We start from the raw sequence: 20012 nt of genomic DNA, 5'->3' as shown, positions 1-20012 counted from the left end.
GCGTGTGCAGAAAAACTGCAACCAGTTCTAGTAAAAAATTAAAAGCAGATATTCTGATCTCCGAGAAAAGGCAGAAGAACCATAGAAGAAACATGGGGGGACAACAATTGGATGCTGACATCATGTGGGTGCCTTGTGGAAAGTGAGTGAATGAAGCAATAATAATAAAAATAATGATATAATGTATTATTTATACCCCGTCTGTATGGCTGGGTTTCACAAGGCAGTTTAACACTAACCGAGTACAGAAACTAACCCCAGTGTGGGTGCTTGGGAATAAAGTGTCCTAGGTACGTGTGTGTGTGTGTGTGTGTGTGTGTGTGTGTATTCTTGGTCTGCAGCTAAATGACTATTCATTTGCCAGCTTGGATTTTGTCCCTGGGCCTCCAGCTGCCAATCCCTACGTTCTGCCTTCTACTTAACGTGGCGGCTGTATTTGTAGATGGATCACACGTCATCTTGTTTTTGCATGATTCCCGTTGTTGTGGAACTTCAGGGCACATGCTCATGGTCTCTTGAGATGAGCTTGTCACCTCTTACCCAGCCAGCCATACTCGAATGATCAAAAGTTGTGAAATAGTGTGCTTTCCCCATCCTTTTAGCATACACTTACATGAGCAGTGGGGGATTCTATTCAGCTTAAGTGATTGTGAGTGTGGAACTGGAAGAGTAAGTCCTGGTACGTGAATTAACAACATGGAACACTTGTCTTTTTACACCTTATACATAGGACTGTGGAAGCCAACTTAATGGCTTTGGAAACCTGCACTGTTTTCCACACTCCTAAGGTACCACAGTCCTGCAAGAAAGCATGAGACATCCCTGTTGCTGTCTGAGGGGACGGGGATTTAAATGCTGCATCTATTAATATACCCAGATCTGTTTTCGTCCTTTGGTCCAGAGGATTTATTGCCATCTAAATTACACTTACTAGATGCAAGATTTCCCCCATCACTTCACCAAGGCTGAACCCTGTCACCTCTGGCCACTGTGAATCTCTTGAAACACAGTCCTATTTAGAGAGTCTGACCTGTGAGGTTTATGAGCTATTCCCCCTTGCCCCTTGCATTTTGTGGCCTAGAATTCTTTTTGGGGTTATGAGGTCAAATTTTGGCATAGTGGGTCTAATTACATTAAATAAAAAAATGTTCTCACTGCTGAAAAAGTGAGGACTTTTACCAAATCACAAAAGTAATTGGATTTAATAGTCCTTGCTGTTAATGCTGGCTCTGATCCTGCACAAGTTGACCTGATACCCTTCACACATGAAACGCTAGAGGAGCAGGAATATTGTTGCAGGGAATAGCCTTTCCACCACCACCACTCCATTTCAGAGGGGTGGGGGGCTCAAAACCTTCACTCAAAACCATAATTAAATTCTAAGGAAAATAAAATGAATTATTCTAGAAAGGTATTGCATTGCAAAAAGAAGGGGCAGCTTTGCTCTACAAATCTCTCTCTGTGTAACAGGTTTTTGTGTGGATATGCTTGTTTCTGAAAGATACAGCAGATTCAGAAAAGATACAGAAATATTCAGCTTTTAGAGATCCTTTTTAAAAAGTGGCAAAATGATGGGGTCGGGGAAGCTTATCACTTTTAGGTATGTACAGTGTTCACTCCTGCAACAGTTGTGGCAAATAAAAGGAAATAGCAAATTCCCAGTTGCAAAATACCGTAGCTTGAGTATTTTTTTAAATTAAAAAGTGCAGCGAGTTTGCAAATGGCTTGGAGGCAAGGGCACATGTAGCTTTCTCACAACAACAAAAATACTGTGCATTTGTTTTGCATTGAAATTGTCCTAAAATACCTTGCACGTTGAAGAGAAACCCATTTAATGAAAGAAAGAAAAAGGGTGTTGCTCATACTATAGATTTAAACCTGTGGAGAGTTCAGAGTAAAAACAAATATCTGATGTTGATGTGGGTGGAACAGTTTCCCTAGTTGATGTGTCAGCAAGCACTCATTAACACAAAGGGTGGGGTTTTTGTGTTGCATTAACTGGGAAGAGTTGGGAGTGGCTTGATCTTGTTATATCCATCCAAATACACAAGGACGGGACACAGGACATTGAGACATCCCCATGCTAGTTGTTCTTTATCCATCTATACAGATCAATGTCGCTTGGTTGATCGCAGAAAAAAATGAATATTCTTCTGTCCAACAGACAGGGCCACATTTCCTATTCTGTGTTTTTAATCCTCTTCCTGCTTTCTCACTAAATCCCTTTCAGTGAATTCACCCATCCATGTAGGCCCTTAGATATGAGGATAGTAAAGCCTTTACATCTATTCCATGCTCATCCCTGATGACACAGATATGCCTATCTGCATATTGAGTCTGTCCCCACTTCCCATACACTAACAGAAAGCTTTTTTTTTTTTAAGTTGCCTTCTTTATTCTGCCTATTTGCTTGTCTGCTTTGGACACCTTTCCTATTATTAATTAGCTGCCTGGTAGCTAATTAACTACTGTTCTCATGATTCTGCTGCAAGACTTGTATTAATCTATGATATCCCTGAAATCACAGTGATTCATGATTTCACTAGATTTGTATAATGTGTATAAAAGGAGATGGTGCGTTGCCAAACATGGTTAAGAGTGTTAAAAGTTATAGGAGAATGAAGAGCAGGTATTATCTTGTGGCTATACAGCAGCGCAGGTGTGGATAAGATGAGATCTGCTCAACGGGCGACAGGGGGCCTGAAGTGAGGCCTTCTTTGTTCCACTTTCATTTCTACTTGGAAGTCAGCAACTTGAGTGATACAGTATGGCACAAGAGAGAGAATTTGGAGTACCCAAGCTCTAGCTGGATGGACCGAAACTTGCTTAATTGGTTTCATCCATAAATGTAAGGAGGCTGCAATCCTTTCTGCCCATAAACAAAACGGAAGTGGCTTGGCTGGCTGAAAATAAAAATATAAAACTGAGTCCAACAAAGAGCACCCTCTTCTCTCATTCCTGTTTTCTCTCTCATGTCAAGTGAAAGGAGCCAAAGTGTGAAGCAATGCCCTTGAGCTCCCATGTTTTCTCTGTCCTGATGGGGAAATAAGTTTGGATAAAATTTTGTGGGACGTTCCCTGTTTTTGTCTGAAGATGGCAGTGCTGATACAAATGAAACATGCCCTGTTGGCGAAGTCTTGGCTCTCATTAGGGAGTGAATAGACAAGAAAAAGAAACCAGTCACAAGAACATCAACTGCACCAGACTAGATTGAGTTGACGGCCTGACCTGCTCAGTATGCTGTCCCAGTTGCACAACAGAAAAATGTACAAACAAGGTTAATATAGGTAGATGTATGCCTTGTGATCTATTCCCAGCTTATAAAAAAACTAGAAATAATTTGAGTCTAAACTTGCTGTGTCCCAGAGGTAGAGTGAAGAACTCCTGGAAAGGAAGAACTGGCACCTGCAAAGCTCAATATCCAAAGAGTATGTGGTTTATTCTGAGGCAGGATACTGATCATTAATCTACAGTAATCGGGAACTAAGTTTTAAAATGTACAGTGGTACCTCGGGTTAAGTACTTAATTCGTTCCGGAGGTCCGTACTTAACCTGAAACTGTACTTAACCTGAAGCACCATTTTAATTAATGGGGCCTCCTGTTGCTGCCACGCAGCCGGAGAACGATTTCTGTTCTCATCCTGAAGCAAAGTTCTTAACCTTTTCTTAACTATTTCTTGGTTAGCGGAGTCTGTAACCTGAAGCGTATGTAACCTGAAGCGTATGTAACCTGAGGTACCACTGTACAAAGTTCAGCTACATCAACATAATCCACCATATTCCGAACCAAACATGTATAGTCTTCTATCATCATAGAGTTAAAACGTTCTTCCTAAAGCCAAGCATCAACCTTTTGGGTGGTTGGTAGAGCTCTTCTATTTGTTTCCTGCTGTTGACAGGCCTTCAAGTAGTTGAATAGTAGATTATGTCACCTCTTAGTATTTTCTGTGCTAAGCAAAATCAATTTCTGCGGTCTGTTTTTATCATGGCACCACTTGTTCTCCAGTTATCCAGCATAGTTGGGGCAGGGAGTTAAGTTCTAGAAATCATGAAGTGTTTTTGACCTTTCCTGTGTGAGGAAAAGCAAAGTGGTCTTAATAAACTAACTAACCAGCAAGAGCTATCTTCAAAACATGAAGATTTCCCTAAATACTTATTGACATAGAAAGTATGAATTTTTCAAGCCTAGTCTTCCTTATGCCCAAAGTAGCCTAGGTGCTGAGGGTTGAGTCCTTCAAACGCATCTTCAGCTCTTTTCATTCAGATGAGAATACACAGCATCACCCAACCATCCATCTAGTTATGTGTGAGAAGTTTTAAAGCGATAATTTATCTGCCGCACATGTATGCTGCCCTTCCAAGGTGCTCCGTATGGGATGCTAATCTCAGGGCTCCTCCAGACAACCTATTTATTGAACATTCATCCTCATTTACTTGCACAATTTAACCTTATGCAGAGGTTAGTTTATGTGTGGTCTTTACTGAGCATATGTTCTGATTTGCTTGTAGGGTGTTCATACACCTTTCCGTTAGCCATTCGTGCCAGTGCATTTCCTCTTCACTTTCTTAATCACAAAAATCCATTGCCCTTTGTACTGTAGGTTAGGTAGGCAGAGAGAAAGTGATTTGCCTAGGCTTACTCAATGAGCTTGGGGCTGAACCAGCTTTTGAATCCTAGATTTTCCATATTCAATCCTGACAGTAGCCAGATAACCACACAGCTCCTGTTAAGCTAGGACAGTTTGCTATGACAATAGGCTAAGAAACCCCTGTGAATGATGTATGCAAACTGATTGCTGGATTTCTTCAATCAGAATACTGATGAGAACTAAGTACGGAATTGGCTTCTAAAATGCCCTGAAGATTTTCAAGGAGAACAGATCTGTCATTGGCCATATATACCCCTTATGAAATACATAACGCTACCAGAAATTGGGAGGGACTCTGTTCTATTTGCACCTTGCGTCAGTAAGTCCTTCCTCTTCCGCATTTAGAGGGGGTGGTTCTTGGAAATGAGTTGCTCATTGTTGTGACTCAGTTCTAATGACGCGCTTGGCCAACAGCCCCTGATAGAAAACATTGTTCCCTTCATTTAAGCCTTTAATTATGTAGTCATTACACTGCTGTTGGCGCAGAGCTGAGATACGCAAAACACGCATTCGGTTATGTGGTCTGCGTGAAAGGATCTAGGAACCCTCATAGGCATGGATGGAATCCCTAGTGGTGTGGTTCAGATGTGTGTTTGGAACAGAGCCAAATTTCTGCATCAACTTACTATAGTGGATGTCTTGCATTAACTCTACAATTCAGTCTGTACACTTGATCTGTGTAGGTGTTCTTGTACCTGCTCAGTCTATACTTGCAAGTACAGAATGAATTTGGGACGGCAGCACTGTTTTAATAGGGTGCGAGCATACATTTGGCTCTAGATGACTAGTTTTTAAAAGGATGGTCAATGGAAGCATCTTGGAACCAAAGCTTGACTGCACATCTCTAGGAATGTCCTGTGCAACCTGAGGGATGGAGGTGCCATGGCAGCAGTGGGGCAGTGAATGCAAGTTATATTTGGAATTACAAAAGGCAAACGCCCTATAACAAAAGTGAACTCAAACAATACCAGAATGAAATTAGGTTGCTTGTACTGCAAATACTGGAAACTGCTTTCTCCCCCACAGATGTGTGTGTTCGCATGTGCTTTTCACTGCAGTTTTTTCAATTCTTCTGTGACAAATTAGTAGCTTCTTGAGATAGGGTGAAAATAGCACAGTATTCAAGTTAGGCTGACACCCCAAATATATGTGGTTGTGATATTTTTGGTTTTATTTTTATGTTTCCCCTAACAGTTCCTGACATTGTCTCTTTGATGACTGTTCAGTACATCAAGTTGATATTTTCTCAGTGAGCTGTGTTATCTGTAAGGATTATCAGATGTCTTTTCTGCATACTTCATTTTTCTAGATTCCCAACATTTGTGCTTCTCAACCTTGAATTTGATTGCATTGTTTCTTATGAGGCATTTTATGAGATCTGTGTGTAAGTCTGTTGCAGCATTTTATGAGCTTAATTGTGCTAAATCAAACTGATTGTCTGCCGGTTGTGCAGACTTCCTCTCCATCCCCTTTTCCAGTTAATCAATGGGTAAACTGTGAGACATCCTGCAGTTTGCCTTTTCTTCGTGGTGAAAAATCCCATTCATCTCAAGGCTCATTCTTCTTTTAACCTGATCTATGAATGAACTAGTTTCTCTTATCCTATGAGTCATGACAAGGGGATCTAGATACCTGAATGACTTTTTCTGCTTTGAGCTGCAGAATATATAATTTTAAATAGGTTTCAGTGACTTTTTGGAATTCAAAGCTGTTGTTTTTCAAAGCATGATTTAATTAAGGTTTTCAAAATCCAGTTGATAATGATAGGAAAAGTTAAGCAAGTGCCGTTCCTGAAATCAAGGAAACTTAAAAGTACTTAATTTTGGCTGGGTTTAGTTTTAAGGTTCTTGTCTTCTTTGTTTACATATCCATTAGCTTCCCTTAGCTCCCATCTAAAAAGGAGTTTGTATAGTGTGGAAACATTTTTATTCCACATAGCTCCTGAATATGTTTAGCATGTGTTTGTTTATTTTTCCTGAAGCCAACAGTTTAGTTTTATTTTATTTGGTAAGAGAGCTAGGATTGTGACAGTTATCTGATTTTCTTTTAATGACCAAATTTTACGCTGTGAAGAGCAAAATGAATCACTACCATTAACGCTGAGTTGTTACAAACAAGATAGTATTGAGATAATAAAAGGCCCTAGGAGAGCAACAGAAACCAAATGACAGCTTCCCAAACTCATTAGGCTGATTATGGTGCGTTTCCTCTCCATACATTATTCCTAAGGCGCTAGCATTTAAAAGTGTGTAAACATTATGATGTCTCTTTTAATCCACAGAAATGCATGTGCCTAAGTGGTGAAAGTACGTTTTGAGGTTTTACTGAACTTCTTTGCAGCAGAATAGAAAACACATTTCTATAAAACACTTTAAAGTGATGTTTTCATACGTGGGCCTTGAATCATCATTCAAATGAAATAATGCTGGAAATAGTTATTCTTTCTGACTGTTTCAGCTCTGTTTAAATTGCAGGCCTGGCTGAATCTTATAAATTAAACCGAGAAAAGATTTCAGAAGGAATTCAAGTCTCACTGTTTTGACCCCAGAGTGGTGGATGGGACAGCTATAGCTTCTTTTCCTATATATTTTTCTTGGACACCTTGCAAGACACATGAATTGCTGCACATGCCCCATCTAGCCCCCCCCCCCCGCTCTTCTGACGCTCCTATTCTCTCCCCCTCTTCTGAAATCTTATTCTTTGATACTGTTTGCACAGAGGGATGGGGGAAATCAGTCAGTACTGAGGCTAGTGTAAAGATTGATTGTGAATATCCACTCCTATATGAAACAAGACTCAAGATTGATTGTCCTCCTTTTCAGTAATTGTATATTTAGCAAAGGAATGATCGTACCAGTCCTTGACATCTGTGCAGTTGCTTGCTAATTTTACAGACTCCTCTCCATATGAAGTAGTCTGCTAGCTCCAGAGTCCATCACTCCTGTGAGCAAGGTAATGTGTGTATATGAACCAGCATGGCATGGCTTAAAAACATCCCCCTTCCACAATCACAAGTTGCTCACCTGTGCTTAGGCAGAGCTGGTCTATATGTACTTTGTGATAAGTCCTTGTCTCCTAGTGTTTAGTCATGCCTGTGTCCACCAGCAGGTAACTCATTCCTCCTAAGAAGTCTGGATCCCTGCCTAGCTAGTGTTGCTCGTGTCAGAGCATCCCCTGTTACCATGGAAGCCCTTCCTTCGCAGATGACATGTGCCACAGTCCTTTACAGCTGGGAGAAAATGTCAGTTCATTTGATCTTCTGCCTTCCCTGTGGCGCATGGAACCCAAGAGTGCTGGGGAAGCAAGCAGCACTGGTGGGGCCCAGGAAACCGCTTCACTTTCTGCTCTTTGCACTGTGAGAGAACTTTGCAACTGAGGAGAACAAATTTCCCTAAATTGGCCTCACTTCATTGGGAAATGCAGGCAGTGATAAGAGGAGCTAGTGGGGGATGTGTTGAAGTTGGGCTGACACAAGTTGTTTTGGGAGTAGTCCTCTGAGAGACACATGTGGCAGGGTACAATTTATGGGCCCCAAGAATCAATAGGTTGTGTGTGTGTGTGTAGTGGGGTAGAGAGTGGCAGCAACTTTAGCTCTTTCTAAATCACCTTTCTGGGCGAAGTTCATGACACCATAGGCCAGAGTTTCCCATCGTGAGCATTTGTTGATAAGATCAGAGCATCCCATGCCAGGAATAGGAAGGAATGTCTGCCTGCACCTCCTGTGTTGTGTGGGTGGGGTCTCTGCCTGCTCCCTAGGCTCTAGGATCTGGACCGTGAAATTGACCCCGATGGGGCTCTTACATAAGTTTCTGTCTGCGCTTGGAGACTAAGTGGCTGTCAGAGGCGCAGCATCGCCCACACGACAGACAGGAGTGCCTAGGGTGCTGTGCTCTCTGGGCTGTAATTTATCCTGCCAACTCTACTCAGTGTGCCAATAGAGACACAGCTTTCTGCATTTGGGCACAGTTACATAGGGTGGGAGATAAGGACGGTGTGTGCCAACCATGCATGCTGCCAGGAGTCCAAGGCCTGCCTAGGATTCATATCAGTGAAGGTCGAAAGTCAGTCTCCCTGGACTCTTCATGACGATGGTACAGCCAGCCCCCTTGGCTATGGGCTGGCCCTATGGTGCTTACCTGCAACATTTCAGGCCACATCTGAGTCCACAAACATGCTACACTGAAAGTTCCGCCATGGGGACATTGTCCACCATCCCACATAATCTTGGAACTGAGTCGGCGGGAGACAGGTCATGATCAAGTATTTCGTTGCTCATCTTGGAATTTGAGCATCACAGAACCTGAGTGCAATTGCTCCTCTCTCTCCACTGTGGTAGTCACAGCAGCCTCTTTGAAGGCAACAGCATTGTGGGCGCTCCCTTTCAGAGGAAAGGCACGAGGCATCTTTCTTGGGCTTCACTTTTGAGATACTTTGACAACTGCGAAGAACGAGCCGTCCATGCCATGCGCCTGACCCACCACCAGCCATATTTACCTTTGCATCAAGTGCCTTTGTGCTCCGGCAATTTGCTTCAATTAGGCTCGTTATCTCAGTCAGAGGCACCCGGTGACGGCAGTGGCTTCCTTGCAGGGGGTGGGGGGAGACATCAGCTCAGTCTGTGCCCCTTGCTCACCACAGGCCTGTGAACAGATGGCTGCGGTGGTGGTTCTTGAGTCCATTCTCGGCTGCTCTTGGGTGTGAAGGTTGCAAGAGAGAGGAAAACAATAAACCAGGCAAATACTGCTGTTATGTTTCCAAAGACAACTTGCACTTCTGGTCACTGGGCTTCTATTCCATGTGCAGTGTGAGCTTATATGCAAGACAGCAACTTATTTATTTATTTCAACAATTTGTATGACACTTGTATGCCCCACCATGTGCGAATCCCTTGCAGACAACTGCAGTGCTTGGAGACAGACTGGTCATGTATCCAAGCGGTCATTTCTCCTCTAGGTCACATCCTCTAGACTGCTGGGAGGAGCACAGAGAAAAGAAATGCCATGGTGCATCTCCAACTGTTAAACCAGATTCCTTCATCTGCCCCAGCTGCAATAAAACATGTCTCTCCTATATCGGTCTCTACAGCCACAGCAGGCACTGTAACTTTCCAGCAGTTTGACTTTACGCCTGATAGTGCATTCTTCCATTGTCTCCCCAGACAGACGGATACCAGCAACTGTGTGCCGCTTCACCACAGCCTTCTCTAAGCAGTTGTACAGGGGACCCAATACTACAAGACTAAAAATGGGTTAAACCTTTAAAATCAGACTTCAATTAAAATGCTTGCTGGAATAAAAGAAAGCATTTGGTAAGCTTTGCGAGTTCAGCATGTCTGAATTTTCAAAACAGCCATCACTGCCACCGTTTGGAGCAGAAAGCATTTTTCTCCAGATTGCACAGATTGCCCTACTTTGCGGGATTCTGCGTCTCTTCTCCTGTTGCATGTTAACACGGAGTGAAGGCTCGGATTAAATGGTCACTTGGGCCTGCTGTTCCTTTCAGATTCTTGAGTCCTAAACAGAATGTGTGGGGTTGGCTCTGGGACATGTTTACAGTCTGTTGGGTCTTAAGCCAATCAGGCCCCAGGTGTGACTGCGGTCTGGCTGAGGGTGCAGAGGGCACTGGATTGTGTTCCTTCCCAAATGAGGGAAGGAAAAGCTCTACATCTCACGGCTTGGGAACGAGGTGTTGTTTTGAATTAAAACCAGTGGGAGATGAAACGAGGAAGGCGTTCGCTGGAGGGTCACAGGCATTATGAATGCCAAGCAAATAACTGGCTGTGTGCATGTACCCCACTGTCAAACTGAAGAGGGTGTGCATGCGTAGCAGCGAGCGGAGTGTTACTTTGGCATATGCTTCCCTGTTTGGGGGGACATTTTGGGAGGTGGTGCACTGGGGGAGAGACAGGGGGACTAATCCCATGAACAAGGGGATTGTCCTGTTCCTAAAACTAGCTCAGGGAGACTTAGAAGTCACATGCTGCCAAAGCACCTTAGGCAGAGGCACAAAGGAACTGGAGAGAGCGCAAGTGTGTGACATAACTATGCTCTCCTGTTTGCGCACGTAGCTCGGGGGGGGGGGCATGACGACAAGTGCTATGTGTTTGTGAAAGATGTTACACAATTTTCGTTTCTTCTGTAACCTGTCCAGCAGGCATCCAAAGTGAGCACAATGGGTGCGTCATCATCCCATGTCAGGAAAAGGGCCATGCACTTGTCTCAAGTGTGGTCCTCTGCAGAAGTGACGCCACTAGTGGATTATTGAGTGACATGACTGGGCAGGGCTGCAGAGCTGAGCAGTCAGTATGATTTCAGTGATCTAATATCACAGGTATGGGAAACCTGTGGCCCTCAAGATGTTTTTGGACTCTTAACTCCCATCAGCTCTGGCTGGGATGGTCAATGATCAGGGAGGATCATGTAGTCCTGCAATATCTGGAGCGTCACAGGTTCCTTCCTAACAGAAAAGGATCTGGGATGTGCTGCAAGTTCATTTTCAAGCTTACCTCCTCTCTCTTCTTCCTCAGTAGGATCTCTTTGTCCCATCTTCAAGTTTTGCCTGCTGTTGCTATCTCAAATAATGCTTTGTGAATCAAATTACATGTCAATATGAATGCTTTTTTTCAGGCTTCTATAAGCATTCAAACTGTTTCCACAGATGTCTGTAAGAATCCACAATGAGCAGTAACCTTGCCCCAGGCCCTTTCAGTTGGCATTCAGGCCTTATTCCAGGTCAGATAATGTGAACAGTATTTAATCTTAAAAATACACCTTGGCAGCTTTAGGGGGACCTTTCTTATATCAACCTGTTACAATTCTGCACTGCCTGAACTTTATTCCAGCTCATTCTATGTGTACATGTCTCCCTCCACCAGAAGTAAAGAGAACAAGGCCTTCACAATGAAAATGCTACTCCTGCCGATATTTTCCGTGTGATGACCACCTGTGATGGAGACCCCCTGAGCAGTCCTATTGGACTTAGCAGTTGGAGCAAGGGCTAAAAAAAATACTTGCTCAAGGCCAGACAATTGCTACGCAGCAGAAAATAATGAAAATTACGTTTCTGGTTTATAGTCGATTCCCATTCACAGGAAAGCTGCAGAGGCAGAAAGAAAGCAATCTGTCTAAGAGCAGACAACAAGTCCATGGCTAGAAAGCATTCTGTGCCCACAGAGGGAATCCACACCATAGTATACGGGCAGACAAGTGATGGGATGGAAGAGGAAGAAACCAGGCTGGAAGCAGGTAAGGAATGGAGAGAAATCTGCTCTCTGCCCCACCGGACCACCTGCCTCCTGAAGCCTGCCACAGCTGAAGGTGATTGTTTCCTGCCAGTGCTTAGACTGGCTGCAAATGGGAATGGGCAGGAGGGAGGTAGCAGGAAGCTGATGGCCTCCGACTGCTGTGATGATTTCCTAACATGCCTGCACTGAAGACTTCTTGCATACTGCAGTTGGTGTCCTGCTATGGCACATCACTAAGATGTGCATGCATGGAGTTATTATGTGGCTGTTCATGTTCAGAAGCCACATTTGTGCGTGCATGCACATGTGCATGTACATATGCTGAAAATAATTTTTTTTAAAAAAATAAGCAACTTTTTTTGGACAGCGTGGAATGCAGTGTTCTTAAAGAAGAACATACCAATGGTTGCTGCTTGGAGATTTTGGCATCAGAGGGTGCTAGTGAAGCACTTTTGTAAAGGGACTTGGGGACTGGATGGGACATCACACAGGGGTAGGAGTTGGCAATTACCTGTTTCTTGCAGTGGTTCTAATTTAAAGCTGCTGCGTGGCCTCCCTGGAAAGGTTAGTACTTCTGAAGGACAAGGCTGGTGCAGGACACCTGTTCCTGTCCATGCTGGTGAATGAAAGGCAGTCCAGGCCCCAGCAAGGATAAACATCTCAGTGCATCAGGAGGCACCGTCTAAGTTGCCAGGACATACAGCACAATTTATTGGGTCCTTCAATCACCCGAACATTGGCACTGACAGGCAGACATACTCAGACACAGAAGAGGCCCTCAGAGCTTGTATTGCCCACACAAGTAGATTTACAGAGTCACCCAGCACAGAAGGCGCAAGCATGCCCACAGTGCGGATGCAATGGTACAGCCACGTACAAAGTCAGTGACCCAAGTGAGTCGTGTCACTTCCACGTAGATATATATACTGAATAGTAGTACTGTTTTCCTTCCGAACTCTGCAGGCAATGCTTTCTGCACGGCTCCAAAATATCTCTTTAAGTGGTATGCCATCCCATGTGCCCAGAAGGCAAAGACATCTCTGTTCCAGAGACTACATTTTCATATGTGCGAAAGTGGATCTGCAAAGTTTGTACTCAGAGAGCCCACTAAATTTGACCTTTTGCAAATGGGACACTTGGCATTGGACAATTATACATACGTTTGCATGTTTTGCTGCACAATTTGTTTGGGGAAAATGAAAGAAACATATGATAGCCTCTAGATATATCCTTCCCTATGACTGATTTAAAAAAAAAATTGCACAGACCCTTTGTGTGTGTGTGTGTGTGTGTGTGTGTGCGCGCGCATTTTGCAGATAGTGCTTGTTCTCTGTAATTTATGAGGACTAGAAACTTGGTTGCTGGATTTTGGTTGTTTTTTTTTAAAAAGAGGAAATTCTTAAGGAATCTGATCAGTGCTGATTCTGGCACAATCATAAATGTGCAGGCTTTCAAAGTTTCCTAACAATTGTACAGAATCTCCTCCCACTACAAATCTTGTTTGGCATTGTCCCATCTGTCAGGATGCCCTGTGGCTGGGCTGTCCCCTGGATCTCATGTCCTGGAGCATTCAGCATGCGGACAGGCAAGGCAGCTCGTCTTGCTGGGTCTCTCGTAAGCATGTCTCCAGCACGGAAAAGGAATTTGCACCATCTAGTCAGTGCCGAGCTGCTTGGCAGAGGGCACACTTTCCAGTCATGTGTCCCACAGCCTCCTGGGCTGCCAGCTGCCCTCTTTGCTCTGCAGGACGGCTGCCTCAGGGGGCAAAGAGTGAGACAGGCCCCATAAGCCAGGGGCAGACGGGCAAGTCAGCTTCAGAGGTTGCTCTCGGCTGTGTCAGGGAACTCGTAGCAATGGGGCTGCTCGGCCACTGCCAAGTTTTCACTGGCACTGCATGCTGTCCTCTCCAGGTACTGAGTGCTGGTGTGCATGGTGGCTTGGCTGCGGCCCAGCCCATTGAGGTAGTTGCCAACCAGCTTGTGCTTCTCGCCGGTCCTGGTACCCCCGTTGCGGACATGGGGTGTGTGGCTGTACGTGTGCTTGTATTCCTCTTCTATGTCCCAGCCAAGCTTCCAGCGCGTCCATTTCTTCATGAGCTCTGACTGCACCTATGGAGATAGAAACATTTGCGGGGAGGATGTGTTATTTACTGGTTTGAGGTTGTATTTTTAAATATTATTATCCGCTGTAGGCTGCTTTGCCACAAATGGCAGGATTATAAACCTTTATAAATAAACTCTGTATTAATCTCATGCATATGAGAAATACAGCCAGTTTAAGGGCTCACAACTGCAAGTTACATACAAACATGTATTTGAACATGTGTGCTTCATGTAGTGAAAAGCAACCTCAGAAGGGAATTTTTTTCAAGGAGAAGGGTGCCTAAAATGTTTCCCACTGCTTTTTTTACTGCATCTCCCCCTACCACATGACACCCTCAAATTCCAAAATCAGAAGTGCAGACTAGACCTTTGCCGAGAAGATCTGACATATTGGAGATGGGAGGATGCGGTGGAAAAGCATCGGACAGGGAAAGGGCTAAGCACCACCTCTCTTACTGCTCTGTCCACTGAAAATTGCACATGCCCCTTTCTGAAACCATGTGCAGCTGGTCAGTTGCAACAGAAATGGGTATGTAAAGAAGCAAACGCAACCAACAACACTTGCACAGATTCCGTTGTACTTGTAACAACAGCTCCGCACTGGTTGTGTTCTGCTTACACAGTTCCAGTTAAATGGGCGACAGACACACACGGATGAGGAGCTTTGACTGCATCTGCCTTCTTACCACTTGAATTAAGCTGGGTGGGTCACTCATCTCTGACAGTATTTCAAAAGACATTGCATCTTGCTCCAGCCGTGCCTCCAGTACCACTCAGATAATACAGGTGGAAATCATCCTTGCTGCCAGACATTACCTACTTGTGCAGCAGCTTGCATGTCCTGTATCTCCCTCCCCCACCACACCCCCACCCCAGTTTAGAGCACACTTACCTCCTTATTCACAAAGCAGTAAAGAATGGCCACCAGCATTCCCTAAAGAGGCAGAGAAGGCAATCAGAATAATGCCATTTTACTGTATTTTTCCATGTATATTTTGGGGGACTCAAATTTAAGAAAATGGGGGGAGATGGCTCAGACATCTTGAGCTTTTTTGGGGGGGGTTTGCACAGGGTTGTTGAGCTCATCTGTCCCCTCACAGGCAGAAGTTGCCTATCATCTGTCCAATTGCCCCAGCTTCAGCCAATCAACACCAGCCCTTGACGCAACAACCAATAACACATCCAACAGCTGTAGACAGATGCGGCAGCAACCAATCAAACGTCCACCCTATGCACTATCCGTGTATAAGACAACCCCCACTTTTTAGCATAATTTTTATAGGAAAAAACCTAGTCTTATACACGTTAAATAATAATAATTGCAACCAGAAAGGCTTGTCTCTCTCTCTATAGTTTTTGAATGGGCCTGAGCAAAGAATGGGCTTCTGGTGTAGCCTCACCTGGAAGGAGCTGAGGAAGAGGTCAAAGAAGAGCTTGACATAGCGCAGCGTGCCCTGGGCATGCTCATCGGTGACAAAGGCGAAAACCACCTCGTGGATTCCCAGCAACGGGATGAGCGTCAGTGTTGACTTGGCCAGCCTAAATGGGGCATCAGCTAATTAGAATGCATCACAAGCAAAAGGCAGCAGCATCCCACAGTATTCAGTCCGAACCCCGTATGAACCACCTACCTGGTGGAGGAACGAATGGGCTTATGAATGAAAAGAAAAGAAACCCGCTGGACTCGTATCGAAAGCCACTTAAAAAACCCACAAGTCAGTGTACTCATCCCCAAAACCCATGGACATGTGGAAGGGATGCCCCTAACCTACAAAGGCTGTGATGCCATGGGCAATGATGGCGTAAACAGGACGTAATAGAACCTTCCCGTCCCGGGAAAAGCTATGGCACTGTAGAGCAGGGAAGGGTGGGAGCAGGAGCCAGTACCGGAATTTGTAGTCTGTGTATCGCATCTGGTGGGCACGGAGCTTAGAGACCAATATCTGAATGATACGGATGAAAATGAAGAAGTTGATCTGAAAGAGAGAGAGAGAGAGAGAGAGTGGCTGAGTGGGAAGAAGAGGCAGGACTGCAGGAGAGTCAAAAGACACGCATAGCAAATAAGGGGCTAATTTTAGCCATGATTACTACTGTTATTAATTCTGGACCCATCATAAGCTCTCAGTGGCTTGCACAGGTCTCCCTAAAGTGCCCCATCCAGGCTGTGACCATGTCTATGCATCACTGGGGCTATAGGATTAGCTGTTTGCAGAGCATTTACTGGATCGCTGGTACATATGCTTGCTAATAACATTTTGTGATCTGAGCGCTTAGGGAAAGTGCTATCTATAATACACATACTAAATTATTGTTATTGGTAACATGGACAACAGGGGTGGCTTATCTTAGGCTTGGAGGCTAAATTGGGTCCCCAAAGAAATGTTTTCTCACCCCACCCCGGCAGCATTTTGACAGCACAAAAAACAATTTAGTTAATTAGTTGAGACAGTGCTGGTTTAAGCCTCTATGCCCTGCTCAGCACCTTGGTGGTGATGCTGTGTGCCCTCTCCCCTGTCGTCAACTTCATCATTTTATGGAGGGGGTTGATAATTCCCTCAGCTGATCTGCATCCATCAGTTAAGGAAGTGGGCTGTGTGCCCAACGTGGCTAATGTGGCTTTCAGGCCAAAATTGGTTCATCACCTACCCCTGGCATGACAAGGTGCATCACATTGTGCCCCTTAGACATTTTATTACTTGGAGGTTGCCCTATTCATTTTTCAGGAACACCAAATAAGAAGGCTGGAGGCAGGAGAATGATTGTTCCCTCTGCATTTTGCTGGACAAGGGCAGCCATTGTGGGCTGTTCAGTGGGCGTCTGAGACAAGCAAGGAATAAAGAGAACTCACCAAGATGGCCAGGAACACTGGGAAACGCAGGATCCACCAGAACCCCATGTTATGATTGGTACTCCAGCATCTCAGAAAAGAAAGAAAGAAACCATGGATCGTGTGCAAGAAGTGTGGCCTGGCACACTGTCCTCTTCCTTGCAGCACCTCCCACCCCCACTGCTCACACTTAGTACAATGTGGTCTGCTCACAACCATAGCCCTCATAGGAATGTCACCTGTTAAGTTGCCTGGCAATGACAGAAGCATTACAGATAACCTACAAACAGTTTGCACAGCAGAGACACACATTGTCCTGGAACTTACTGAATATTTTCATAAAGAAATTTCACCACTACCCATGGCACAATGAAGAGTACTGGGGCACCTGGAAGAAAAGAAAAAAGAGAGACAGGATTTATATCTAAAAAAGGAACAGCCTCTGTCTGGCAGGGCAGGAATTTATCCTGAGAAGAGTTTCTGCACTAGATTCATCCTGACTCAAGATCTGCCAGTGGCTCATTGAATGCTACCAGGAGGTGCAGGGAGTCAAGGGATCCTCAAATCTTGGGAGTATCATTGCAGTCAATTTGCTTGGAGATATATATCCTCTAGGTGAAGAGGCCAATCTAGGTTGACAGATCTTGTCTCCTAGCCTAGGCTCCATGAACACAGAGACATTCCAACCTGGCCTGGTTGCCACATATATATATAATAGCACATGTGGTTTCGGCATGGCTTCACAGGAAAGAGACAACACCTCAGATTTCCAGGTAAGACCTGGACGTTTCTAGATTGCGAAGGGACTTCCTTCCCCCCACTGCATTGTGCCCTCCTCCCAAACCTGCTCCAGGTCCCTCTCCCAATCTCCAGAGCAGACCTGCAGGCAGTGGCAGGGATGTGGAGGGGGAGGAGAGGGAAGGGAAGTCCCATCGTGTTTGTGGGAGCCATTCTGCTCATGAAATGACTTCGTTGGATACAACTGTGTCTGTATAACTGCTTAGTAGGAAGCAGCTAGCAAGAGGCACAAATGGCATTGTTATGGGAGAGTTTACTGCAGACTCAGTGATGTTCGTGTAGACCAAGTTTTGGGCAGTGACCACATGACATCAAAACGCCATCCCGTATGATATAGTATACCTTTTTTTCCTTTTATGTTGTTCAATATAACAACAACAACAACAACACACCACCTAATATCAGCATTGTGTGGGCACCGGGCAAAGCTTGCATGCATGTGTAGCACTGATATCAAAATAGACTGCCACATGGAAGCACCATCAGACACATTCAAAACAGAACGTGGATAAGCATATTTATTTATTAAATTTATATCCTACCCTTCCTCCCAAAGGAGCCCAGTTTATGGATTAAGCCTGCTTTTAAGATACAGTGGTACCTCGGGTTAAGTACTTAATTCGTTCCGGAGGTCGGTACTTAACCTGAAACTGTTCTTAACCTGAAGCACCACTTTAGCTAATGGGGCCTCCTGCTGCCGCTGTGCCGCCGCCACGCAATTTCTGTTCTCATCCTGAAGCAAAGTTCTTAACCCAAGGTACTATTTCTGGATTAGCAGAATCTGTAACCTGAAGCGTATGTAACCTGAAACGTTTGTAACCCAAGGTACCACTGTAGATAGGATAAGATGCAGGCAGCCAAAGTGGTGTCCTCAAAATTTGTTGTTGTTGTTTAGTCGTTTAGTCGTGTCCGACTCTTCGTGACCCCATGGACCAGAGCACGCCAGGCACCTCTGTCCTCCACTACTTCCCGCAGTTTGGTCAGACTCATGCTGGTAACCTCGAAAACGCTATCCAACCATCTCGTCCTCTGTCGCCCCCTTCTCCTTGTGCCCTCCATCTTTCCCAGCATCAGTGTCTTCTCCAGGGAGTCTTCTCTTCTCATGAGGTGGCCAAAGTACTGGAGCCTCAGCTTCACGATCTGTCCTTCCAGTGAGCACTCAGGGCTGATTTCCTTAAGAATGGATGCGTTTGATCTTCTTGCAGTCCATGGGACTCTCAAGAGTCTTCTCCAGCACCATAATTCAAAAGCATCAATTCTTCGGCGATCAGCCTTCTTGATGGTCCAGCCTCAAAATTTAGTTGGACTACAACTCCCATAATCCCTGATCATTCACCCTGCTGGTTGGGGCTAGTGGGAGCTGGAGTCTGAGGACATCTGGAGGGCACTAGGTTGACTACCCAAGGGATAAGATGAAAGAGTTGGCATCAGAAGTCCCATGCAGGCAGTAGCTCTTTAGCAATTGGGCAGTGGTATGATAAGAACCATTTGTTAGCCAGAGTGTAAATATCTCTCACCCACTGTTGTCTCTGGTCAAATAGATGCTATCGGGTTGTTGTTGCTGCTGCTGCTGCTGTTGCAATGTCTCAAAAATCTACTTGATCTGAGACCACAGTGGGGGTAAGAGGGTGGGTGATCATTTTGACTGCAAGCATCAACAAGAGAATGCCCTCAAAAACTACAGTCTCTACATGGCCTTAGCCGCAATACAATGTGCTGTTCCATGTAGAGCTGCTTGCCCTTTGGGGCAAACATTACTAGTCATGAGGGATGGATGACTACTGCTGAAAACAGCACTGTCTCCTTCTCATGTCTCCCCAGTAATGTTTACTGAAAGAAGACAGATGAGACGGTGTCATTATCGTACCCAAAATGCCCCCCCTTTGTTGTAAGGAGCAGCCAATCAAGTGCAGGAGGTGGGGCTTGGCATGCTTCTGTTTCTGTTATTTCTGATATGAGCTCACCTGATCGGTGCCTCCCAGGCCAACGTCTTTCACACTTCCCAAATGTTCCAGCACAGCTCTTGCCTCAAAACACGTGTCCAAATGTGTTTAAGAATTGGTCTTTTGAGGGGGAAACGTTTAGAAATATGTATTTTGAGACAAGAGGTGTTTGGAAATGCATATTTTGAAAGAATGTTAAGTTCAGATACATGCTTACGTGTTGACTAGGGGCTGCTGCTCCTACGCTCCCTTGACACCTCACCCACCCCCTGGCCAATCCCCTCAGTTTTCCTTCCTTCACAGCTTGCCCCAAACCCCTGTCCCACCTAACAGCTCCACCACCTGCTCATCCCACACCCCTCCTTTCCTCCCGCAAAGCTCACCCCAACCCCACCTTTTAAAGTAAGGAAGTCTGAGGCACTTCAGAGAGCTGTTTTCTGAAGGCCCTGC

At 44.9% G+C, this 20012-nt stretch overlaps 1 protein-coding gene across 2 annotated transcripts in view; it reads right to left on the bottom strand.

Moving 5' to 3' along the window:
- Window positions 1–12575: 12575 nt before the first annotated feature.
- The window catches only part of GCGR (glucagon receptor), a 43107-nt gene continuing 35670 nt past the window's right edge, over window positions 12576–20012 (bottom strand). For both annotated transcript variants that reach the window (XM_028715830.2, XM_077924125.1), the window contains exons 9-14: window positions 17149–17209; window positions 16843–16912; window positions 15882–15970; window positions 15395–15533; window positions 14887–14928; window positions 12576–14000 (exon numbers count right to left, since the gene is read on the bottom strand). In XM_028715830.2, the coding sequence (XP_028571663.2) occupies window positions 13707–14000; window positions 14887–14928; window positions 15395–15533; window positions 15882–15970; window positions 16843–16912; window positions 17149–17209 (695 nt within the window). In that variant the 3' untranslated portion in view covers window positions 12576–13706. The remainder of the gene's footprint in view (window positions 14001–14886; window positions 14929–15394; window positions 15534–15881; window positions 15971–16842; window positions 16913–17148; window positions 17210–20012) is intronic.

The sequence above is a fragment of the Podarcis muralis genome, chromosome 2 (assembly GCF_964188315.1).
Source record: "Podarcis muralis chromosome 2, rPodMur119.hap1.1, whole genome shotgun sequence".
In the NCBI taxonomy this organism is placed as follows: Eukaryota; Metazoa; Chordata; class Lepidosauria; order Squamata; family Lacertidae; genus Podarcis; species Podarcis muralis.
Note: the sequence above shows the minus strand (reverse complement) of the source record. Positions and strands in the feature narration are given on the sequence as shown.